The 26,575-nt window shown below is 34.6% G+C and overlaps 1 protein-coding gene across 1 annotated transcript; it reads right to left on the minus strand.

Annotated features, from left to right (window-relative positions):
• Positions 1-1,786: 1,786 nt before the first annotated feature.
• On the minus strand, positions 1,787-25,843 carry lqf (epsin homolog lqf). The gene is made up of 9 exons (XM_089255421.1): positions 25,631-25,843; positions 15,526-15,924; positions 13,959-14,180; positions 10,859-10,946; positions 8,688-9,028; positions 8,441-8,543; positions 7,243-7,407; positions 6,546-6,740; positions 1,787-3,540 (listed from the first exon to the last, which is right to left on the minus strand). Exons 2-9 carry the CDS (start codon positions 15,799-15,801, stop codon positions 3,266-3,268), a joined length of 1,665 nt encoding a protein of 554 aa, XP_089111547.1. The 5' UTR covers positions 15,802-15,924; positions 25,631-25,843; the 3' UTR covers positions 1,787-3,265.
• Positions 25,844-26,575: the final 732 nt, after the last annotated feature.

A 26,575-nucleotide genomic window follows, 5' to 3' on the forward strand; every position in this document is an offset into this window, starting at 1 on the left:
TTCTCTCTAACAATACTTGCAAAACCATTGCATTGAGCTTAAAAAAATACAAGACAAGCACTTAGCATCCACCTCTAAAATATGAACACCTCATCAAGTATTATATTACATCACTCAAAAGACTATTCGCTTGTCCTGGGTTAGGATACCTCACCACAGTAACTGAAAAAGTTATGATAATAATAATCTTAAATTAACTGAAATTTCTTTCTATATCGTTCAATGAACCGATTGAAATCATCTCAAGAGCTGTCGACAATTGATGGTCTGATTGACACAGGGTTGAATTTTTTTTTGTTTAAAAATCTCTTAATATACACGAAGTTGATTATTTTTAGAAGCTAAACTAGCATTCTCAAAATAGTAACTATATTTTTGGGTTTTAATTTCATGATCTAAAAAAAAGTGGTATTTTGAAAACTTTTTGTGCCACTGTATTTCTATTCACATCATCACATTCCGAGCAATATAAAATTTTCATTTTTAAAACCCTCGAATAGTAAGTTAACAGGGAATATTTTTCAGCTCATACTCAATAGCTTTCTTGCAACCATGTGTAAACAAAAACAACTGATCTGAAGCAGAATATATAGTCCAGGTGACAGAAGAAGCTGCAAAGAAATTTCTGGAGTGGATAAAACTAATTTTCCTGGTTAAACAAAAAATTCATGAATCAAAAGAACAAACAGTTTGAGAAAATAAATTAAGTATATAAATAAGATAGCTTTGCAGATAAGTAGAGTTTTTTTTATTGTGTGCCTAATTCATACACAGGTCCAACAGAGAGTATGAGAAAAATGCATTAACTTATCCAAAGAGACCTCAAATAAATACTTATCAAGCAAAAGTTCGATGAAAGATATTCAGAGCATAGTTCTTAGTTAAGTCATTCAATATGGTATGAATTTATGTACACGAAAATACACTTTTTCTTCTGCTAGCAATATGTATCGAGGTATGAAATCTTGAAGGTCTTGCGAATTGCAATCAGTTTTGATTGATCATTAATTTTTTTGTTATTTCAATGTCTACACAAAAATAGACTTGCCTAAAACACAAGGGGCAGGCATCTTGAGAAAAAAATCTCTACTGGTGCTGGACCTATTTTTGGCACCCTCTGACGACGTTTTTTTGGTCGACGAAGCTTTTCTTCTTGTCCTTTAAACTTGGATTTGGCACCCACTCCTAGAGTGGCCAGCATGGGTTGCATGGCCCAAGAGCTGGCCACGCTAAAATGTTTCCTGATATTTGAGTTAACAAATAATGGAGAAATTATTTTGTCAAATCAATCAGTATATGCATATGAGGGCTAACTATACCAGGATTTATGGTTCATAACAGAAAATTTGTCACCCATCGTCCTTATTGACAAGTTGGTGCATTAACTGCTCAATATGAGAATTTTTTACAAGCGGCAACCCCACACACACATGTTCAGTTCTTTTTGGGCAGTCTCCATCTTCCTTAAGTGGAAGTAATTTGTCCAGAAAAAGTGCAAGTTTCAAAATTGTATCTTTCAGTGAGTACATTGTCAACTTGAGTTTTGTGTGAATCAGAGGTTCTCAATTGATAAAAATAAATAAATTTAAATTTGAAAAAAAAAAGATTGTAAATATTTTTAAATAGTAAAAATAAATCAGTAACTTTGATCGATAAATAAAAAATAGGCCTATTGGGCACCGCCATAGAAATTATATACCAGAAAGGGCTCCACGAGTCAAAAAAGATTGAGAACCGCTGGTGTAAATTAATCAATACACATTCATATTTTTCCTTCTTCCTTTTTAAATTAAATTCAACTAAAAAAAGTGTTTAAAATATACAGCATTATAATTTTTATATTTGCATTGATATTTTTTTTAGCACTATTGCAAATCCAACGCCAATACCAGTGTTTCCAACTACAAACTGTTTCTGCTTTTCCCAAGATACTACATCATTTGTTCTCAACTTTATCTCAATTTTTTTAGCCATTATATACCTGAGGACCCTCAAGAATAGTCTGGAGAAAAACTTTTTAAAGCACTGACCAGGCACACATCAATACTGCCAGCTCACAGCGTCGCCCGTGACATTCCCAAAAGCTGTGATTCACACTTTGAGAACCACACTACACTACAGAAGAACAATTTCTCAAAACTAAACCCCTGTTCCGAAAAAAACCAGTATGAATATCATTCCATCAATTGATTACTTTCGATCATTTAAATGAATATACCAGGACATAATGAGATTGTCGATCAATTACGTTCTTCCCCTCACTTTAAAACCAGCTCTCACTTCACCATTAAAACTCAAACACTTTAATTGTCACAATTTCACATTAGAGGACAATATCGAAAAGGAAAACCACAAGTCAGATTATCTGAACTAAAACAATTACTGATCGCAAATAATAATCAGTAACTACAAGACTTTTCAAAGCCAAGTCACATTGCTAAAAGGTTCGAACACATAAGAACATCTGTACTTAGAATTTGAATCTACATTTAATTTATAAGAGCTTAATTCATTAGCTATATATATATGTGTGTGTTTTATACTACCCATTCCACAAAACACAACATGCAAGCTCTTACAGTCATGCTCAATGAAAATCGATAATCATGCCAGTAGAAATACCGACAAATTTTTCGCTTACAATAGTTTCAAATGAGGAAAAAAAAAAAGAAAAAAAGAAATATACACATCATTTGAAATGTAACAAGGCACAAACAGACATCTTTTTTTTTGTATCACAACATAAACCGCACTTTCACATAAAATGCTGTTTGTACGAAAATTATAAATGCTAAATGAATATATCTGCTCCTAAGATGAAAGGATTATTACAATAAAAAAAAATAATTAAATACAATTGTACAATATTTTCAGCATTATTTTTTTCTTTTGAATGAAAAAAAATACGCTCAAAAGTTTGTATTTCACAGCATGCAACATCTAAAAATTTACGCCAGAGGAAAAAGTTTCAACACATATATATATATTTTTTTGTTTTTGTTTCAATCTTAAGCTCACAACACAGCTCTAAAATAAATTTGATTTAAAAAAACACAAAAAATGAAGTCACTCTAAATTGTGATAGCTAATGAATAAAAAATATTAAAAATACATAAATATAAATAGTTGTTTTTTTTCTCTTCACAAAGTGACAGATGAATAACAGCAGCCACTAAATATATTTAGGCACAAAGTATAGTTAACAGAAGCCGACTAAAAGTGAAGACAAAATTTTTTTTTTCACCTTTTTTCCTCCGTTATTCACTTAGAGGAAAGGGTTGGTTGTCTGTGGAGTTTCCGTGTATGGAGCAAATCCACCTGCATTTCCAACAGACACAGCAGGCGCCGGCATAATAATCGTAGGCATCATTCCAGCTGGAGGAGGAGGAGGTGTAGACGAAGAATAAACAGGAAATTGATTCTGAGACCTAAGCTGATTGATGGTTGGTGGAGGAGGCCGTGTCGCTTGAAACGGATTACTCACTTGCGGCGGTGGAGGCGGCGGCAGCGGTATGCCAAAAGGATTGCCTGATCCTGGCTCTGAAAAAAATATATAAATATATTTATATAAAATAATGATAGGATAGAAATGAATGCAACAAGAATAAAGAATATTCTCCAATAACTTCACTCATTGATGAAAAACCCAACTTAATAGTTTAATAATTTTTCCAAAACTTGAATATTATTGGAATATCATGCCTTTTCTTTAAGAATTTTTTTTTTGCCCAGTAGCATTTTAAATTAAATAAAAAATTCTCATATAATTTGGTAATACAGTCTATGCTCATTAAAACTACACTAATCATCCTGCCAAAAAATATTATAAAAGGTGGTTGTTATATCAAAAGAAACATATAGGATTTCTTTAATGTGAAAACATGTGGGACTTTTCCTACTGGTCGTTGCAACATATAATGGTTGCTACAACGTCTCATTGTTATAACGAGTGTCAACTGTACTAGTCAAGCATACATGAAAAGATATAAAATTATAGTGTAGTGTACACCCTGCCCCAAAAAGTTAAACAATTTCAAATGTTAAATATATATTTAACTCTTTCACTGGCATTGATGAGAAACCTCATCTTCTTAAAAGCCTTTTATTTAAAGCAAAGACAAGTCCAGACATTAGGGAAAGCAGATTCCTCAATGTAACACGCTTTGTGATCGCCATCAACTTTGCACCTGCTGAAAACTGGAAAAAAGCCTACCTCAAAAAAAAAAAAGAGAAAAAAAATATATTTTACATAAGGTTTAGTGATTTCTGTTATGCCTGGTTAAAGGGTAAAGTATTATACTCGTGAAAGCATTATTACTTTTGTGGCCAAAGATATGACCCATTCAAAAGGATTTCTCATAAATGTAGGTGATGACTAAACGTCCCCCCCCCCCAGTAAATTAGCAAATAGAAAATTGACTAAAACAACTGTCCCAGAATGGTAGACGAAATTTCGATTTTTACAAATCAAACAATGCTTAGTATCTTTTAGTTTTGCGCCACTCAGACGTATAGCTTCACACACAAATTCACTTGCTCAGGATAAAATTAAAAAAAAATTGGATCTAAGAGAAAAGATAGAAGAATGCTGGTTAACTAAGTCCCATCATGCTCGAAAAATTTTGATCATACAGTAGACTAGTGATGGGCAAACTACAGCCCGCTTAAAGGTTCTATCAGGCCTACAGCCGATTTCAAAATAGAAGAAAGGAAACTTTTAATTCCAGAGTTCTAAAAAATATATTGAATGGGGGTGTAAATTTTTTTTTTCCACATGTAAAATATACTTGTGAGAATTTAAAATAGAAACTGATTTGGAAAAAATATGTAAAAAATGGAAAAAACACATATGCAATAAATATGCATTAAGTGTTATCAAAATATACTTATTTATATTTTCACAGTTATAGGATAAACCATTGTCTCTCATTTGCAGTAAAACGCTGTAGTCTTCAAAGAAAACAACACATTGTCATTTCTAAGTATAAAAATTTTAATTATGAATCAATGTCTAAATATGTCTGGCCGCCTAAATTTTTTCTTTTCAGTATGATCTCGCTTATCTGGCACATATTAGATCAGTGTGTGCAGAATTGCTGAAATCACTGAATTACTGGAAGGTGATTGAAAAAGCCCATTTAAATAATATAAATTTCTGTACACTGACATGAAGTAACACACGTGTGTGTGTGTGTGTGTGTGTGTGTTTGTTTTCCTTTTCTATAACTCAAAGAAAGCCTTCCTAAAATCGCTGGATTACTGGACAGGCAGGATGAGCACACTGCTGGATTACTAAAAGTCTACTGCATTAATTAACATGCCTAGCTAAAATACTGCAAGCAATTCTTAATGACGGTTGGCCGATCAAGTATACAGTCACTGTTTTGCTAAAACAATTTTGTTGACCTTGTAGAGAGTGGAATTCACATTGTTCTGTTGGAAGTTCCTATTCAGGTGCACACAAAGAGTTGATGTATGTAACTGTAAGTATACTTTGAATGTATAATGATTCAAAAGCAATGAATTGCGGTTCAGGGCCATGAGTCAAGTCAAATCTTCATCTGTAAGCTGATATTTTGCAGCCGTATTTATTTATTTATGTGACTATGTCAGATACTTCATTGAAGCTAAAGTATTCCCCCCCCCCCCACCCAAATGGCCAGAGAACCTCTATTCTGCTACCTGCTGAAACAATTACAATTATTTAATTCTTCTCCAAATCTTGTAAATAATATTTATGAGAATCTGGCCCATCTATATTAATTCTTTTTACACAGCTCACAACTGCACTTCAGAGAAAATGTACAGTGAGTGATGTGGTAAAGACTATTTGTGTTTTGGCTTGAGTTATTCATATTGTTTCATGCCTTCTGGTGTTAAATGGAACTTTTTAGCCATTTTTCAATACTTCATTGATCGTAGTCACCAGTTTATTTTGAAATGTGCAGCCCACATTCATATGAATGTACTGACAATGATTTCACTGTTGAAGGATGTACCAGCTTATTTGCACCCCTTGAGTTTATGGATTTATATACAAACAATAATGTTTCAACCAATTTTTATACATAGATTGTGTTTCACATTTTTTTAAACTGTCTATCTTATCGGTATAGAATGTATAATTGCAGGTATAGCAAGTTAATAAAGTAATATTGAATTCTGAATGATTTGCACACACTTCTACTTCAATGCTAGATTTAAAAACCTAACATTCTCAAGTGTTAGGGGCTATTCAAGTATTACATCAACAGATTTTTTTGCCATTTTTGATCCCCCCCGTCAGCAACTTAGAATATTTCATATCTTAAAAAAACGGTGGTTGATGGTGTAAGCAACCTTCCAACCACCCCCCCCCCCGTCATCAAAAATCAACAAATCCAACCCCCCCCCCCGATGCTGATGTAATACATGAATGACCCCTTATACATTTTTGATAATTCTCAAAAATAGTCATATTTAAAAAGGAGATTTTCAGATGAGCACAGTGTACCTTGGATTTTATCAATCACAAGAATTATTTCAATTAAAAAAATTGAACTTGCCTCTAGCTGACTCCTGGGTGCTAACGAGGGCCTCAAGATTGACAAGGTTTGAATTTGGACCCAGAAACGTTTCTGGAGTTTTCCTCAGGCTCTGTTCATTTTGCAGAAGCTCTCTGTCAGCAGAGTCACCTATCAATGATTCCTTCATGCCAAGCATATCAAATGGATTAGGTGTAGACCTTTGAGCACTTGTATCTATCACAAACAGAAAACAACGAACATTACAATATATAAAATTAATATTTTGTTCTTAAAAATCAAAGGAATTTTAAGTAAAAACAATTTAGGTTTTTTGAAGAAAAAATAAATTAGGCCCCCTCCCCCTTTATATAATGTTGTTTGCAAACAAATTCCTTAAAGTACTCTAATTAACAGGACTACACACATTATTGATTCCGCTGACACATGCATGCACACAGAGAGAAAATAAATTTTACATGACGACTAGCTATAATATTCGGCGCTGCCCGGGTTTTCTCTATAATGTTGCCCAACAGTTTTTCACTCATTTTGAGCATTTGCCCTGGTCTGATGTACCTTTAAAGTACTTTGTCAAGTCGGGTCCTGCTTCGTGTATAATCAAAATGTGGTGAAGATCGTATAAAATTGCAGATACGTATAGAGAACATATATACACACAGACAGAAAATCAATTTTACATATATAGATTACTTAACATAAGCATAAGACAAAATACCTGGTGAGCTCATGGCTGACCGCCTGCGTAGGAAATCCCTCTCATCTAAATCACCATTGGCTCTTCCACTAAGAGCTTCAAAAGATACACTTGCAGATGTCGTCATTCGAGAACCAAGAGCACCAGTTCCATTAGTAGTAGCAGAGTTCCAGGGATCATTCGGAGCTGTAAAGAAAATAAAAATTTGACGAAATGGGACTACAACGGAGTAATTTTAATAGAATTAACTAGGAAAGTCAATATTTTTGTGTCTATGGCATAACATGCTTAATTCACCACTAATGTAATTTAATTTTAGCATTTAGTAGTTAACCATGAAAGAACACTGATTGAGAATCATAGCCTTATGCTCAATGCATTTTCATAACGAAAATATTTCAACATACTCCCGACAATCTCATGGACTCTTACAGAACTGCAACGAACCCTTTGGGGAGTTAATATTTGACCCATAGCAACAATTTTCAACTACTACTGCTAAACACACATGCGCCTGCATGTGGTGCGAACCTAACATGAAGTTTGTTTCTGTGTAATGCTTGTGCTGCCCTTTATTTTCTGAACTATGAGTGAAGTGATTGACGGTGAACAATTTTAAATTGGTATTGCATAAAAATGGAAACATAGGTCTCTACCAGAGATTCAGTGGATTCCCATTCAATGAATCAGATTAAGAATTTTTTATTCGTCAAATAAAATTTCAGTTATGATCAAAGTTTTTTGTTATGTCATTCAAATCCGTTCATGTGCACAATGTTTTAAAACATAATGGAAATTCAATAATTTTATAAAAGTACTGTACATACACAGGCAGGTCCATAAAAAAAGGACTGTCAACACTAAACATGGACAGTAATCCCATGTCTTGCTGGTGATGGCAGAACCAACAAGAAAACAAAACAAGCAAAACTCTGACAACTCTGGAGCAGAGCACACAATCCACCATGCACCGATTCATTATAAATTCTGCAGAGGAAAATGTGTGAGGTACATGTATGGTTAAGTAGCAGTAGTAATCCCTACCATTATAGGATTAGGCCAATTAAGTAAAACTTGCAGCTCACATATAAACTGCATGGAAAAATGATTGAAGTTCTTGTTTGCTATATTCAATTGGTCATAAATAATATTTGCGACAGTTTTTCTGAATTTTCAAGAATTTAGTAAACAAAAATTATTTTGTATTTGAATCCCTTACCAGACGCGGAATGAGGCATTCCAGAGACTGCTCTAGCAACAGGGCCACCCCAAGGATCATTCTTTGTAACAGTAACAGGACTTGAAGACCAGGGATCGGTGGACTGAAATAAAAAAAATAAATACAGCGTCATAGATAGAAAAATGACAGATGTAAAAAAAAAAGAATGGGAATTTGTATTACACTGTACAAAGTTTTTTAGTGAAAGTAGCCACTAAAAAATACTTGATTTGAAAAACTGACGCACATTTTTTTCCTCTATGGGCATTCCCCAAGGATCTGTAGAGGCTACTGCTCCAGACGGATTATTACTGGGCACACTCGAGGAACTGGGCATCAAACTCAGAGCCAGAAGGTCATCCATTGCAGAGCCGGCAGGTTCCGATTCCTGATCTGATAGAGATGCGGAGCGCTTATAATTTTCCTCGCTCTCTGCCATTGCCATTTGGAGCCTCAGGTCATCATTACGCCTAAGCCTTTCTTCTTGTTCGGCTTCTTCTTTACTCATAGCTAAAGCAAGTTGTAGTTGAAGTTCCTCTTCTCCAGCTGTTTGTGGCCGCGCATTTTCCAATTCAGTACTGACAGAACCTTGAGAAAGAAAAAAAAGTCATACTCGACAGCCCTTTGACACAGTTTATATTTGGGTATCTATTGATAACGGTTGTGAAAAAAGCAAATAGAAATCTCAGTTTGATTCTTAAGGTCTCTTTGCGTCATCCTACAGCCATTCTTCCGCTTTTACTGAACTTAGTTTGTCCTAGCCTGGAATATGCTATATACTTCTGAACACCCTATCTTCTGAAATATATAGACTTGGTTGAAGGGGTGCAAAGAAGAGCGACTAGAGCTATAAAAAAAGACTTGATTCACTGAATGTGTTTTCTTTGGAACAACATAGGTGTCAGAGATATGACTGACATCATTCAAATGCTTTGATTCTGGGACATGGATTGTTGCGGTTAGTTAGGGACAATTCCAGGTTGCGTCACAGGGAATATTTTTCTAATAGGGTTGTTGATGCATGGAATAGTGCTTACCTTCAGTTGTTGTGAATTCCTGGATGGGAATATGATCAGCTGGATGGGAGCAATCGAAAAGCTATACATACCTTAGTGAATGACACGCACGCACACGCGCACACACACAAACACAAACAAAAAAACCATAGTTTAGTATATTTCAATTTAGTTTTTTTTCCTTTGACTTATTGCTATTGGATTGCTGTATTTGGGGGTATGAAAACTATATTTTTATGGGCTTTTTCTAATATATTCATTTGTTTCTTATTGATTTTTCTTTTTTCTTTATTTTTTCCAGTCACTTTGCCTGTTGTGTATTCTGATTTTGTATGTGTATCAGAAATAAATGTAACAACAAATTATAACAACCAGAACTGTACAATTGGAAACCAAATGAAAAGAGGATAAAAAAAAAAGAAAGTTTGTATGTACTATTTAAAAAAAAAAGTTTTCACAAAGCAAAAAAAATCAACCAAGCCTTCATCAATAGAGACCTCTACCATATGAGGCCACGGCCAGATCAAAATCAACGAGTCATGTATATCTTTCATTAGCACAACATAGTGTATGACAAATATGAAAATCATTCAGAATCTGGTGATTCGAAAATATTTCAACATGCTTCCTACAATAAAAGTGGTAATCACAGACAGGGCTTAAACAATAGATTAGGAGATAGGAGACAACAGGGATAGGAGATTGACACAGATTGGTTAAATTCAAGTTTTTAACGAATCTGTGTTGATCTTCTATACAAAAATTGTGACTATAATTTAAATGCTGTCAGTTAATATAACCCTAATACCAAAGTCTAGTTTTATTTGTTTAAAAATAAATTTTCTCATGATTTTTCATGTGACATTATTTTTTTACATTTTAGCGTCTTTTAACCGACAATGTCATCTGAGGTGACCCTGAATGGAATATATTACCCCTCCCCCAAGTAAATTGAGGCTTCACTGTATTTAATTTCCAAACACTAAACAAATTTGCATATTTTCATCAGCTTGTCATATCCAAAAACAGTATTTAACTTTAGATGATTTTTTTTTACACAAGTTGAGTAACTAAGAGCTATTTTTGGCAAAAAGAAAAGAGGAAAAAAAAAACCCCTGTATTTGCAGTTATGTTAGGGCTTAAAAACAAATTTCTTTTCTTGAAACAATAAATTTAAATAGGGTTTTATGCAACTGATTTAGTGATTGTGAGTTTGCGAAAAATATCTCACCCCTGCAAAATGAATAGTCTGAGAATATTTGGTATTCACTGAATATATTTGTGATATTATAAGTATGATATAATTATTTTAAAAACACAAAAATCTGATAAAAATCCCATCTTAAAATAACATCTGATATTAACACAATACAATTTAACAAATCCACAATAAATCACATACCTCTTGGAGAAGTAGCACCATCTGGAGGACTTCCATACAAAATCTTTGTCAGCACTGTTGAATCAGCGGATTCTTTCCCTGAAGGTTTCTGCGATATATGATGAGTTTGATCATATTGAATGAATATCAATCAACTAATAAATGTGAGGAATTTAAATTTGAAACTGTTCAATAATCATGACCACATATTTCTCTAAATAACATGATTTCCTCAATGTTCTTAGTTAACATTGAATGGAAAATAATTAAAATTAATAGTAATAATGGTATTATATACATATATAATAATTATAAAATAATCAGATTATTTCAATTTAAACACTTGCACCATCTGTTGATTGAGAACAGCAGTTCTCAACTGGTGCTCTGTGGGTGAGCCCTTAGGATCAGATATCAGGGGCTCCGCGGCCACTCAAGGAAAATAAAAAAGGCAGTAAAATTTAAAAAAAAATTATATTTTTAAATAGTGAAAATAAATCAGTAACTTTGATGAGTAATTAAAAATTGGCTTACATGGCTCCACCATAGGATTTTTCTAGTCATGGCAAACTTCATAACTTTTACAGCAATAAAAAGGTTAATAAGTTTTACAGCAGAAAAAGGGGCGGGGCACATATGCAAATTTATTTTTTATTTGCCAAATTTTCCCTCTTTTCAAAACTATAGACATAGAAGTAGTACGGAAATTACAACTTTTGATTTGTTACCCAGCATCATAAGAATTCATAAAATAATCAATCTACATACATACTTTTATGTTGTCACCAAAGTATTCTAAAACTTTGAAGTTTTGCTCAAAAATATAACTCATAACAGCATCACATAAATTATAAAAATTCTAAAAGTGATATTCATTCCCGTTCCCCCAATTATTCAAAATAAAAATCTACAGCTGACAAAGATTTTTCTTCCAAAATTATATTTGCAGCAACTCTTTATTCATCTTTTGCTCAAAGTGGATCAACACATACACAAATTCTTTAAAATTAAGTTTTAAATTTTCCTTTTTGTTTTTCAGTTGTGCTCAGAAAGAAATTGTTGCAAAATGAGAGCAAATTTCAGGACATTCAACAGTGTTTGACGATTTAGCACTCGTTATTTGGCGAAATTTGCAAATTAACTCTCATAATTCGGTGGACTAGCTCTTATTCACTTATTCTTATTTTTTTCCCCACAAAACATCGGGATTTGATGCAATGACAATCGACCATAGTAGTTTCTGCTGCTTGCAGTGGCGACTTTTTTTCTTTTCTTTTTTTGAAAACGGAAACCGCGGTCAGTTGTTGAGAAACACTGGACTAAAATAAACCATCTTCAACTGTACGATCAAGGATATGATCAGAGTTTCATGATGAAAAGCCCGATGAGGGGCAGATAATTTGAATAAGAAGCTGCAGTTACCACAATCCGATTTTAAGGGACAAAATCGAGAGGGGGGGGGGGGAGTCGACTTTTTTTTAGAAACAGCTGAAAGGATTTTAAGGAGTTTTTAAGGGAAAATTAATGACTTTTTAAGGAGTTTTTATGCACCGTACGAAACCTGTTTAATGAGAATCTCGTGATTGCCATTTTTTCCTTCAAAATATTTAAATTTATAATAATTATATCTGTATAATCTGTAATTATACAGATTTTATTCTTATTTTAATCACGGAGAAAATCTTTCTTTTTTCGCTTTCAATACTTCGCAATCGTCTTTGGCTTACCACTTTTCCATGTACATGACATAAACTGGTGTGCTACAACTTGGTTAATACTGAATGGCACACAGACATAAAAACACATAGATGTAAATATCATTCAATGCCCATGGTTCAATTAATCAAATTAGACCCTGTTTTTGTAATGTAGAAATAGCTCAGTAACATTAACACACATTTCTTTTGCTGCCTTACTGTATGTTAAGATGTCTAGTTTTTTTAGGAGCTCCTGATGTCTGAGCAAGGGAATCCCTTAAAATAATTCAAATGTAGCTTTTCAGCCTACTGGTCCAATCCCTGTCCGCAAGGGAGAATGGCAATGATCAGCCTTTAGCAAGTCCCATTTATTTTTGTGCATGTTTGTGTGGCATTCCGATAACACTGCTAAAAAATACTAATAATTCATGTTGTCAAGGAAATCAGGAAAAATAGGATATATTGGGGTTGCTGATTTTAAAACTGATGTTGATTTTGCCGAATAGACTCTAGTTTTTGCGACAATGCATGCTCCCAAAATACTCAATATATATAGTCTGCAGCCACTAATATTTGCGTCAAATTTTTACTTTCAATTTTTTGATTTTCCTATTTTATTCATTATATTATTACATTTATATCATGATCAGATATCAGTGGTCTACCATGACCAAACTAGAGCCAATCTGACAAAACCAATGCCAGATTCGGAATCAGCACCCCCTAAAATCACTGAAAAATCTTTGAGAAAAAAATTCAGTGTCGAGCAGTGTAATCTTTTCTTTTATTATTGTGAAACATGTTTTCTATTAATCAATTTTATTTAATCTCATCCAATCGCCATTAAGTGTCTGTTTGGTTTGTTTAATATTAATTATGTTCTGTTTAAAGGTTAATTTCTATGGCTGATTATTTTAAAAAATGTCTGAATGCTCCAGTATCACATTAAAATTTAAAGGGGTTTTAGCCCTTCAAGCCGGCTTAGAAATTTAAATGCCAAGGTATTTACATTTTTTTTTCAAAAATCGGCATTGGGCAGCTCTGCTCAAAATAAATATATTTTTCAATTTTAATTCTGAAATTGTAAAAAAAATATTTAAGTTATAATAAATGTCTCCTCTATGCCATTTTACAATAATTATTTGAAAAATAATCAGGCAGTGGAAAATTTCACCGCCTGTGACATTGTACCACATACTGAGATCCATGCAGAGAAAGATTAATGAGAGCTTTTATTTCTCTATTTGATGCTGAAAATTTTCATTTTCATTTATAATTTCTCTCAAAATTCAATTCAAATAACATACACAATTATACAGAAAAATGGTTTTTGAGCAGCTGAGGCATCTCTTCGGAATACAAGAGGTCCGGTAAGACTGCCTTTTTATTGTATCTTGATATGGAGAAAAAAAAAAACGACTCACCTCAGCTTCTTTAACAGCATGCGATGTAGCTTGAGCAAATCTTTCTTTGGCTTTTAATGCTCTCGCGCGTTCACTTTTAAGGCGTTCGTCATCTTTCAGCAAACTTACAAGTAGCTTCGATTTTTCACGGACATTCATCCCTTGATCTTTGTTTTCTTCAATGTACTGAAAATCTTTCAGCGTCTGAATTGCAAATATGTTTTCTTTGCACTGCTGGGCAACCTACCATTGGATGGAACACAAAAATACTTGAATAAAACAAAAGGGATCATTCAAAACAATCAGTTTAAAATTGCACAGAAGAGCGTACTGTCTTCTATAGGAAATGAAAGCATAATATGGCAAGTTAAGTATATTTATTCATCAAATTTCACTTATTTTTATGTGTATTTGTGGGTATTTTTTTCACCAATTCTTATCCATCTTTTGCACATCTTATGTACATTTATTCATCTTTTCACACCTATTAACTATGTATATAATATGTGTATTTCACATTTATTGCCTTTAAGAGTATTTTTGTGTACCTAGTCATTCATTTCTTTTTTATTGATTTCTTTATGGATATTTCAGCTGTATTTGCTCATACATGTGTAGTCTGTATTTTGTGTGCATATTTTCATGCATCCAGTTCTATTTATTTCCTTGTCTAGCCTTTTCAGTATAAATATTTCTTTTTGTAAAATAAAGTCTGCAAAGGTCCAGCCCTATGGGAAGAAATAACTTAAACTGTCCAACGACAACAGAGCGTGTTCAGCTGTGAAGGTGAAAAAGTGAAAGCATGTGCTCCCCCCCCCCCACACATCTTGGAGCAGAGCTCCTAGCCTGGGATCTTTGGTGGACCCCTAGGCCAAACTTTTCATGGGGCCCCTTTATAGTGAATTTATAGTAAGAAAACACAAAGTGATGAGAATCATCATGGGTCCCATGGCTAGAGCCCTGTCGGGGGGGGGGAGGGGGGGGTGAAACAAGTGAAAGCATATAATATAAATAAATGTATATAAATTAAGTATAGGAAATTACTGTAAGTATATTAGCAACTGAATGGGGACGCAAACTTTGTTTGAATGGGTTTCGAACTGGTCGAATTCAAAACCCATTTTCTCACTTCCCTGAGCAAAATATAAATTCGAATTCATCCCAGTTGTAAAAGCTTGTGGTTGGCTGTGTACATAAATAATGTAAAATAAAATGATATATCTTCAGTATCTTATCTTCCTGTAAATTCTCATTTATCCAATTTTGAAGCTATTCATTTAAGTGTTCAGTCAGATTCAGATTTTGTCATTCCGTCTTTTATTTAATAGAGATTATTTTTAAAAACGCATCTTTAAATTTTGTGCAGTACCTGGGAAAAAATATCAAACCTATGGAAATCCTATTTCAGCAAATGAACATGATTCTGGAGCGAATTATCTTCATTAGCTCAGGTATCACTATACAATGTAATATAAATGGCATAACCACAGGGAAACTATTAATAGCTTGAACAATAAAAGAATAAAAACAAGAACTAATAAAAAAGATAAGTCTCAAGGTAAGGACTAAAAGATAAGTCTGAACCCACCTTTTCAGAACCAGTTTTGATGAGGTATTCTAAAAGCACCAATGCTTTATACACGTGTCTCCAGTTTTTGCCATGATCGTTAAGCCGTTTCCAAATCATCTGCATTATCTCTGAGAAAGCAACAACATTATATGTCAAATCGGCGATTTCGCTCATCAAAGTACTGGAAGGCCCCCATGGATCATTGGATGTCGCTTCCCGAACTTTGACTTGGGCATCCGTGTAATTCCTGACAACATTTTTGACATTGCGTCTCAGACCCTGCACATTCAACATGGCTTAAACAGCTGTTATATTTCTGTATTATCAATACAGTGAGAAAATCTGATACAACGATGATCAAATCTTGATTCGATTGATCCGGATACGCATCATAGACTGAGCTCTAATCTTGCTCAACTAGAAAAAGATAGGCAAAAAAAACCACAATGAGACGTGTGAAATTACATAAATACAATAGAGATATCAATGATTTGATGAATTTTTTTTTTATTGCGGTAGAATCTAGATTATTCAACCTATCATTTATACAGACATATCCATTAAGTGGGTAGCCGTTTCCTTAGCAAATTTTTCTTAGTGTCTTTTTTCCCCTGATTTTGGATCTGATTCTCCAATTATTAACACTTTACTTTTTTTCAAATCTGAGTTGTTAAACCATAAATCCAACGGGAAAAAGCAGACCAAATTATGACACGTGTGCTAACTTTTGGAGTCCAGAAATTCTCCCAGGAGGGGGAAGCCCCTTCCTTCTGGCCACCATAGCCAAAAAAAGGGAAATCCCCCCCCCCCCAGATAGGTCCTGCGCAGGTCATTGCTGCTATTGTGGTCGAGTTGTTATAGTGACGTATTTGCATCATGAGAACCCCATTTAGAACCTCACCGTTGCCATAGTGGTGGTTGGCTGACGTTGGTTATCGGTGGTTTCCACTTCAAGGTTCGAATGCGAGCCAATCTTCCCATTAAAAAGTCCCGTCACAGAGAGCAACAGGCATACAACAATACGATTATTCAATCATTACACTTCGCTCATAGTTAGAAAAAATAATGGCAGATGGCGGCACACTATACACAACAAGCACTACACAGAAACAAACTTCACATCAGGTTCGCTACACATTCCACCATGTAATAATTTATTAAAAGTTTCGCAGAGGAATATGGACGAGGTGCATGTCGGGTTCAGTAGTGGATAGGTCCAGCACACTTCCCTGAAAAAAATATAATGTAAAACATTTGGCATTCAACTTTTATGCCATCTGGAATGCCCCCAGTTTTATATTCAATACAACCATATCATTAAAACTTTTTCCATAAGGTCAGCACACGATAGTGACCATGCAAAGCTCCCATAGACCACAGCAGCTACCATAAAGCAGAATCCATAGGCCTACTGGTCGTGCTGTGCCACGTCAAACCAAACAAAAACAGATTTGGAAGCGTGGATGAGTCTGATACATGACAGAACTAATCCAATGGAACAGGGGAAATCTACTTATACGTCAAATCTAGTGTTCTCGCAAGTTAGCAAACTGGATTTTCTGAACATTGCGCACACAAAAAGATGAAAAAAGTCAGGCTGATGCAAGATGAGCATGATTATCACTGTACGCTGAAGATGACGGAATGAACAACCAGTTGTCAGTTGAGAATGTTTTTCACAGAACCCCCACACCCCATTCTGTAATAGAAAAAACCTCCCATCCACCAAGAGCTGTGAGATTTTCTCTGTCTGCGATTATCTGGCAACTCTAATTTACTCTTCATTTTGCAAAGTATACACCAAATGAAATGACATTCGTACAGTTAACGCTTGTAATTTTTCTGCTAAAATAAAAAAAAAATGTAATTTTTGGTTAAAATCGGGAGAGATTTCTTTAAGTCCTGGAGAGCGGGAAGCAGGGTGAAAAATCTGGAGTTTTGGCAGGTCTGCATACAACGAATACTGTTTGAAGAGTACTTAGAATTTTAATAAAAATCAATTGCATAATCATTAGTTTAAATTTAGCTCACCAAACGGAATGATAACACAGCTGTTAAAATCACACTAATGTATAAAAAACTGATACCCATTGTGCACCGAAACCCTCCAAGCAACAATACAGAATATACCGTAATTGTGACATACATCGCAGAACAATCTTGGGAACACACAATTTTCAGAAAAGAAAAAAATAACTCTTTCGTGTAGAAAACATTTTTATGGGAATTTCCAGTGCAGAACATTTCCGATCAGCTAAAGGCTTATTGTAGAATAACTCAAAACATTCTGCTTTGGGGGCAAAACTGTCAGGACTTAAGCTATAAACCTTTATTTGTTTTCAAGGATTTATTACAAACTTAGTCAAAGCAAAATCTGGTGTTGTATGTCATAGAATTTTTTCCAAACTGTCTACACTTGTTCTCATGCCCCCCCCCCCCAAAGAAGAATGCTTTTCATTACTCTGCAACGAGCCCTTCGCTAACTCAAAATGTTCTCTCTCTCTCTGCAGTAAAAATTTCTGAGAAAGTGTTTTTATTATTTTCTTAAAATTATGTGAGATTGTTCTGCGACCTACATCTTGGTTTTAAGCATATTCTGATTTAGGGGTTCATACATTGAAATACTCTACGACACTTCATTTTTTCAAATAATCCAAAACTTAAAAAATGAATTAAACAGGTGATGATTACATTAAATTGGAGCTTGAAAACCGAGAAACAATCTAGGCACAAACAAAACTTTCAGGCGACAAGCATGTTTCTTTTGCCAGAGCTAGTAACCACACATAAAAAAAATTTTAGGTGCCAATATCAATTTTTCAGTTGCCAGGGCAACCTGGCACCTGGGATTTATCAAGTACTGCATTAAATAAAATAAGAAATTAAAGAAGAGTCAGGGCTCTAAGCAAAATCTACTTGACCGATCTGCAGTGACCTTCCCCCGACCAAAATTCCTGAAAGAAATAGGAGATTAGTTTTTTTTTTTAAGTAGATCAACCCTTAAAAATTTATTTTTAATTTTTTATGAGCTTGATATTTTAATTTATGTTAGGCAATTGATAAATGAAGGAATACAACCAAAAAAAGTATATGGTCAAAGCATATCTTAGCCATTTTGCAGAATTTAGTCGCTTTCAACTGCATATAAAGTAAAATATCGCTCCATCGACATTAGAAATTTCTTGACAACAAAGATGGGAAAAATGCATGAAAAATTAGGTAGTTGAAGGGTATGACACTCATTTCCTTATAGACCTATATAAAATATGTCTAACAATACCAAATAAAATATCTTTGAACGTTTTCTTGTTGATAGTCTACATGAGGGTACAGTGGACCACTCAAAAACAGGGTGCGGCGGACCACATATTATGCTACTACACTTGAGCAGTATACCAATTTATTCATGAACATTTTTTTTTGATTTAAACTATAAAACTTGGCAACAGATACAAAACACACACTGTTTAAAGATATCCCTATAATGAATGCTATTTCAAGAACAAATTCACAATACACAATAAATAAAATAATGTAATTTGGAAATTAAAAAAAAAACAACACTCTCTTAAACCTTGAACTGTGAATTAAAATACAGTTTGATAGTCAGTAGTACCTATTAACTAAACTACTAGTTCAAACATTATCTCAATTATCTAATTTAAAATGAAGACCAGTAAAGTGCAACATTTTTTTCCCTGCATGCCTTTAAAAAACAGCTCTATAATTAGAAATCTTGACCTTGAAAAAAAAACATGATTTTCTCTTCATAGAATTTTTCACTGACTTTTGCCAAATATTTCACATTTTCCCTAACTTTCCCTGATCATTTTTCATTTCCCTGATTTTCCAGGTGGCTAGGAAACCCTGGAAGTTTGCAAAAAATTTGAATTAATCTAATTCCACTAAAATCAAGCATTATGATTCATCACATTTAAAGAGAGGATTTAATACAATCATTGAAAAAAGAAAAGGAAACATTTTTGTTAATATTAAAGAATAATGAGTCGGGGAGAAACCACAAAGCATGACTCATTAGAGATTTTGGGTGTACATGACTCGTTCTTTTTTTGACACAAACTCAAATATTGATTCTATGTACGCTCTACATGCCTTAAAATAGAAGGTAACGATTAATGGATGAAAAAATTTTGTCAATGCATCATGGTATTATGGATTAACCAGAACGCAGAGAGGTGGATTTATAACTTCGCTGCCTACAGGCTATATTTATCTATTTTGCCACCCTTCCCCTATTCTAATTTGATAGCCTTGACCACAAAATTACTAAAATTTGATTCTACCTTGGGCTATAGCTTGCTTAAACCCTACTGAATATGCCTCTGGAAATGCTGTAAATTTTTCTAGCACACAAAATTAATCTGAATACTGGACTCAAGTACAACAAAAATACCGATGAATACTTCATGTTGACATATTGACCAATGAAAAAATTAATGAGAATATCTAGATACAATAATTTTTCTAGACTGAAATGAACAATTCAATCACACTATTGGATTAATGTCCAGCTAAAGAAAATTTCAAAAATATTTATAAACAAACATATATATATATACTTAGTAGGCTTACGTATGTTTCAAGAACAATTCGAAGCTGTATTTCTTTACTGTACCTTTTACTGTTCAATGCCAGCGTCATAGTTTTTTTGACAAATGAAGCATTTTCATTTCTAGCTCTTTGCAGAGCTTTGTAAACATTGTTCATGCCTCTGCATGTCCTAAAAATACATAAGACAATTGAATGCTATTGGGTAGCATCAGAATCACAAAACCTAGAAAAGGTCTATGTATCCAACTGCTTTGTTATGCAAACTGTTGTTTCCCCCTATTCCCAAAATGTGAACCGTAATTTTTAATGATGAATTTTAAGTCCAAGAAGTAGTAAATAAAAAATTATTTTTGCCACCCAGCAGAGGTTTTCATAATGACTGCTCCAAACATTGACACAAAATGAGTTTTGCACCCTACAACTAAGCAAAAGAAAAATTAATAAACCAAATGGTCCACACACCCCCAAATAACTTGAGAGCGATACAATTTCTGCTTTGGCAGAATCATTAATTGCAATCTACTACATTTGTATGGCAATATAATTATGATTCCTTCTTCATTTAAAAAAAAAATTATACATAAATTTTGTTGACAGGATTCGGTAGGAAAAGTATTACAAAACTAAGAAAGTAGGACAAAAGTAGGCCTAAGACATTGTACGACAAGTGAGAGCCCTGCTATTTGTAAAAAAATAGAGATACTGAGAAAGCGTATAAAATTACATCACACTTGATAAGATTTCCAGAATGAAGAAGATGCTCCGAACATCACGGGAGGGGGGGGGGAACAAAACATCAATAAAAGCTGCAGTAAAATAATCTTTTTCACAGATAACAAACAACCTTGAGGAAGGTGCGCTCCAGACCATTAATCTGGAAGTAAAATAAGGTGAGAAATCTCCACAGGCCTATAGCAAATTCCAAGACAGGAAATCCTGAATCTTGGTTACAGCTCTGTGATACCCTAATGACAAGGTTTGAAAAAGCTCAGGCACTATGCCGGTCACCATGGCAACTAGAAATTGGTTATTGGCACCTGAGATTTCCTATAAGCCTATGTGATTGCTAAATTGGAGTCTGGAATAACACATTTTCTGACTTCCTGCAGTGAATCTTGGGTACAGGGTTATTCACAAGTCCTAGAAAAGTTTATAAAAACATTATTTAGGTCAATTTTTCTTCAGAAAAACCATGATTGGCTGTTAAGATATTCAGCTGGTGCTTAATAAATTACTTTGGGATTCGTCAAAAGTTAAAAGCATGCAAATTAAGACTATCTCTATCAGTGAATTTGCAGTACTGGAACACCCCTAGAGCCCTAGCTTGTCAACAAACCTGGTTCCTAAGTAGAAAAAAAATGCAAAGAGAATTTGATGCACGAATCAGACACTTTTCCCAAATTTGAGTATCTGCCATCAGCAACTCCTATAAGACAGTCTCCACAGCTTAAGAGTAATATTGTCATAGGACTACACAAATTGAAAAAATAAATAAATTCATGCACCAGCCAGGTTTTTTAGAAGCACAAGCTTTTTTCTTTGAGAAAAACCATCCAAAGTTAATATTTTTTCTGACTATTCTGACACTTGATACAAATGTCATTCCAATCCCCTCCCCCCCCCCATCACTGAAACTTGACTGGGCCATCGTTCGGCTGGCCATTTTCATTCCCCTCAATGGTTCCCAGCCAGCATGATTAGAAGATAGAGCTTACTCACTACACCGCTTAGAGAAACTAGTCATAATCCCACTAATGAGTTCATTTCAAACATAAACGTGCAGCGGTAAGCTTATAAAAACTCAAGCAGCTCAACATTCAACAATAAGAGCATGATGGAATTGAGAGCTATGTCAGGATCACTATTCTTGCTGGAGCTAAAAAAAGATATCCACACGAATGTCAGGAAGTTTCATGATACAGTTCTCTGTGGAAAAAGATATTGCTCTCGAGATTCTCCGTCGACAGACATATTTTTTTGCGCAATACACTTTGCTTTGACTCCAAAGAAACTTGCGCGAAACAGCTGAAAACAGACAAGTTAGCACCCATAAAAATATATCGGATCAGCTGATTGACAAATGCAAACCTCTGTTTTAACCAGGGCTAGATATCCCAGGCGACTGAGAAATTGACATTGGCACCTAATATTTTCCTTGTGCAGTTATTAAATCGCAGGCTGAGAGCAGCACAAAATGTTTGGAATTTATAGCAGCATATCCACCAACATGGAAGAGGGTCACCATGACCTGTAAAAGTCAAAAGCAGCATTATTTTGAACCTTTGACTTAGGGCAAAAAAATTTTTTGATGCCTAAAATATTGTTCTGGTAAGTAGATTTTTTTGCGATTTGCCCAACCCCGGTTTTAACCAAGTGAATATATAACCATCAATGAACACCTTGTCCCCTTCAGGGGGACAGAGTGGGTTTTTAAATGTTCATCAGAAATAAGGCAGTAAAATATGGGACAGAAAATAGTGATGATCTGAGACTATGGGACTAATTACATGATCAATGAAATCTCCCAAATCTAGGGAAAGGCACAATACTAGCTCAACAACCAGCAGCGTACTTCACTGAAAAAGTAGTGAAACAATTAAAAATACTTGTAAACAAATTATTAAAGTTATGTTTCTTATGAATGTGTCAGAGAGATACTCAATAATTCCCTTAGCCTAATAATGAACACCAATTCTAATTGTATTATGTTGGATAATAATATTGAATGGTAGCTGAACCTCGTTGGGCAATTTACCTGTTGTGGCCTTTGCATTTGTATAACAAAATTTCAAGAAGCAAAACTGGTTTTGATGGCATTAAATACGCATAGTTACTAACATGAAACAAAGTTCAGATAGTATTCTAGAGTAAAACACTGTGGGTACTCGAGCGCCCACCCCCACTGCAACCTATGATCCAACGCTACTGGACCTAACTATATAAAATCACTATAGAGAATATCATTACAAAAAAGCATCACTGTACAATTCTAACACTCACTTCCACATCTCAGGGGTGGGAAGTGACTAAGTCCATTTCGGAGCAGCTTTGGAGCAGCAAAATTCAGGATTTGGAGCAGCAAAATATGGGATTCGGAGCAGATATTTATAAATTGGAACAGTGAAATTAACAAGAATATTTTCGTTAACCCTCAATTCTTTTCAAAATAAAACTGCACTGTCTTTTGTTATCAAACATCTTTTCGTCAGCTTGATTTTTGTGTTTTAGGCTTTTGACACCTTGTTTGAAAGAGCGGCTATCATAAAATTTTTTGCACCCGTCTATTTAAGATGATTTTTGCTTACTGTGGGCACTATTTGCTGCCTTGAACAGTAGCACTTCAAATGAGCTAAAAAAATCTTATAAGTTTTTAATTTTTTTATACTTGGAAAGAAATTGTTGCAAAATGGGAGAGAATTCCGGAACAATCAACTCGATGTTTGGCGATTCAGCACATTATCTGGCAAGATTGGCGATCTGATACTCGTTATTTGGCGATATTGGCAATTTAACGCTCGTTATTCGGCAACATTGGCAATTTAACGCTCGTTGTTCGGCAAAGTTTCTAAACTAACATTCGTAATTCGGCGAACATGCGCTTTTTACTCCCGGAATGAAAATTTTTTCCACGAAACATCGGGATTTAACACAATGACAATCGACTACAGTAATTTCTGCTGCTTTCAGTGACGACTTTTTTTTTTAAACGGAAACACTCGAATTTGCACTTTAAAGCTGAAAGGCATTGCAAGCCATCTTCAGTTCCACAATCATGGACAATATGGGGGTTTCGCGATGGAAAGCCCGATCAGGGGCTGATAGTTTAAGTATAGTGGAATAAAACACGCTCTTCTCTCGTAAAGAAACGTTTCATGGCTAGCAGGAACAAAATTTTTTTGGCGTCCTTTCCGAAATTCCGGGCATACTGAAGCAAAATTCGCTATTTGGCGCAGAAAAATACGAAAATACGGTATTGGAGCAGGATGGCGCAAGATATTAGTTTTGGCGCAGTGCGGCGCAGAGTTCCCACCCCTGACATCTTCTCATGAATAGCTACACACACCATAAAATTATCTAATTGAAATACTATTATCACACACCTTGAAAATAGATCAACTGAAATCCTACATCAACAACATTTATAGGGATTCACAAAGCTCTAATTTGAGGTAAAGTTTTGTAAGATTTCACACTAGTTCACGCTACAAACAATTCACCGGTGCAGTCAGCTAGTCCAAGAAAGTGATTTTTCTTTTGAATGGAAAATTGGACTCTGGACCCATGGGCAAGATACAAGTTTACGCATATGCACAGAAAAGCCTTGCTGTACAATTATAACACTTACTTTCACAGCTTTTCTTCAATGTACGCACACAAACATTATACTCATCTAATCAAAATTCAGTAAAACCGCTCTTTTGTGGACACCAGCGGGTGCAAAAAAAAATTTGTCCATTTAAAAAGGGTTACTGTTAATAAAAATTTGTACATTTATTGTAAGAGAAATTATAAATTAATATTTAGCTGTAAAAGAGGGGTGAATATTATGAGAGGCTTTACAGCAAAGCCAGACAAATCTAAAAATAATCTAGGTGTCAGAACAACTTTCTAGGTGTCGAGAAAACTTCTACCCTACCCGAAGAAAAAAAAAAGTCCAAAATAATACTTCTTTTGAATTTTTCAGGGCATAGTGACCCTTTTTTTATGTTGGCAGATTCGCTGCGATAAATTCCATATATTTAGTAACTGAATTAAGAAAATTTTAGGCGCAAATACCAATTTTTTAGTTGCCATGACGATCTGGTGCCTGGGATTTGTCCAACCCTGTTGTACACATTCCTCTACCGAATCGACACATGCCAGAACATGTGTTCCCAGTGTATGTGCAACCTTAACGTATTGATGTCAGAATTGTGCTTGCTTCGTGTTCTTGCTGATGGACTTACCAGCAAGAAGACACATCAGTCTTCCTTATCTCGAAGTGAAAATGGTAAAAACGCTTGAATTTTCATATTATGTAAGTCTGCCTGCTCTCTGCGGAGAGGGACTTTTTTAAACGGGAGATCAGCTCACATTCAGGCCTTGAAGTTGGTAAACGCTGACTGTATAAGATCATTACACAACCGAGGATATCATTACAAAGAAGTCTCGCTGTCCAATAATAGCACTCACTTCCACATCTTCTCACGAACACACACATTATATAATTATCTAATCAAAATACTATTATCACAAACCTTTAAAGTAGATCAACTGAAATCCTACATCAACAACATTTATAGGGATTCACAAAGCTCTAATTTGAGGGGAAGTTTTGTAAGGTTTCACACACTAGTTCACGCTACAAACAATTCACCGGTGCCGTCAACTAGTCCGCGAACTTGCCATTATGAGATGATAACAATAATTATTATTATCGCACTATAATTTCTAAAATAGCTATGAAATGTCTCATTTCACTAATTTTCAACGACTGGCTGAGCACAGTGCCCATGATCATGACAGAGCACAATACGTAGCTGGAAAATTTCATACCACGAAGGTTACTCACCTTTTTATTTCACCCTCTTTTTCACACATAAAACTCCTTTAAAAAAAAAAGTGATTATTTTTTTTTCCAATGCAAAAATATTGTTAAAGAGATCACCGTTATAAGTTAAGTGTTATATTTTACAACACTCTCCTCAAATGTGTAGCGATTTAACATTCAATTGGTGTTTGATTACAGGAAGGAGGAAAAGAGAGGGAGAGAGAAAGAGAGAGCCAGTGAGAGAAGAAAAAAAATATAATAATAATAATAATAAAACACCACGACCATCAAGGATCACTTATTATCGTCGTCGTCGTCACTAAAAACCGGATATCATGAATGAGAGGGAGACGACTCACCGGATATGACACAACAGCTGCAATTTTGTTGTTGTGGCGCTAGTGTTCCCAGTGACAAGTCGGCCATTTTCAGTCTCATTTTGGATGAAGAATGTAATGACCATATTTCTTCGAAAAAATACGGGAATTTTTTGACATATATTTATATGGCGACCATACATCCCGTTATTCATGACCAAAGCTGACCCTATTTTTTCGCAAAAAAAAAGAGGAATTAGGACAGACACCACCCCGCCTTCAAATACAGAAGGCAATACTAGACCATATTTCCTCGAGAGAAATACGGGACATTGGGATTACAATTACGGGAAAATACGGGACACTGCCAATTATCGCCAAAAACGACGCCAAAACCAAAGTTGCCAAATATTGTTGAAATAACGGAAAAATCACAATGGCGGGAAATGATGCATTACTGAAAATTGCAGTGGGTTAAAATGTATTCCACGAAAAAAAAACCGTTTACCAAGGCAAATGTGGGAGATTAATATTCTCATATATAGTTGTAATTATCATAAAATAATTTATGAGTTGAAAAATAATTTCTATCTTTGACTTCAATAAAGAATAAAAATTCAAGTAGGCTTCGTGTGAAATACGGGAAAAA

This window comes from Pholcus phalangioides, unplaced genomic scaffold (genome assembly GCF_987345545.1).
Source record: "Pholcus phalangioides strain wild (caught in Gottingen) unplaced genomic scaffold, Ppha-v1.0 ptg000042l_1, whole genome shotgun sequence".
Classification (NCBI taxonomy): domain Eukaryota; kingdom Metazoa; phylum Arthropoda; class Arachnida; order Araneae; family Pholcidae; genus Pholcus; species Pholcus phalangioides.

Excerpts from the sequence above, each read along its gene's own strand:
- lqf (XM_089255421.1), bottom strand. The coding sequence starts at position 15,801 with ATGTTGAATGTGCAGGGTCTGAGACGCAATGTCAAAAATGTTGTCAGG. Across the intron at positions 10,947-13,958 it reads ATGCTGTTAAAGAAGCTGAG|AAACCTTCAGGGAAAGAATC; the intron begins GTGAGTCGTTTT and ends CATATATCGCAG. Across the intron at positions 7,408-8,440 it reads AATGCCTCATTCCGCGTCTG|CTCCGAATGATCCCTGGAAC; the intron begins GTAAGGGATTCA and ends TTTTCTTTACAG.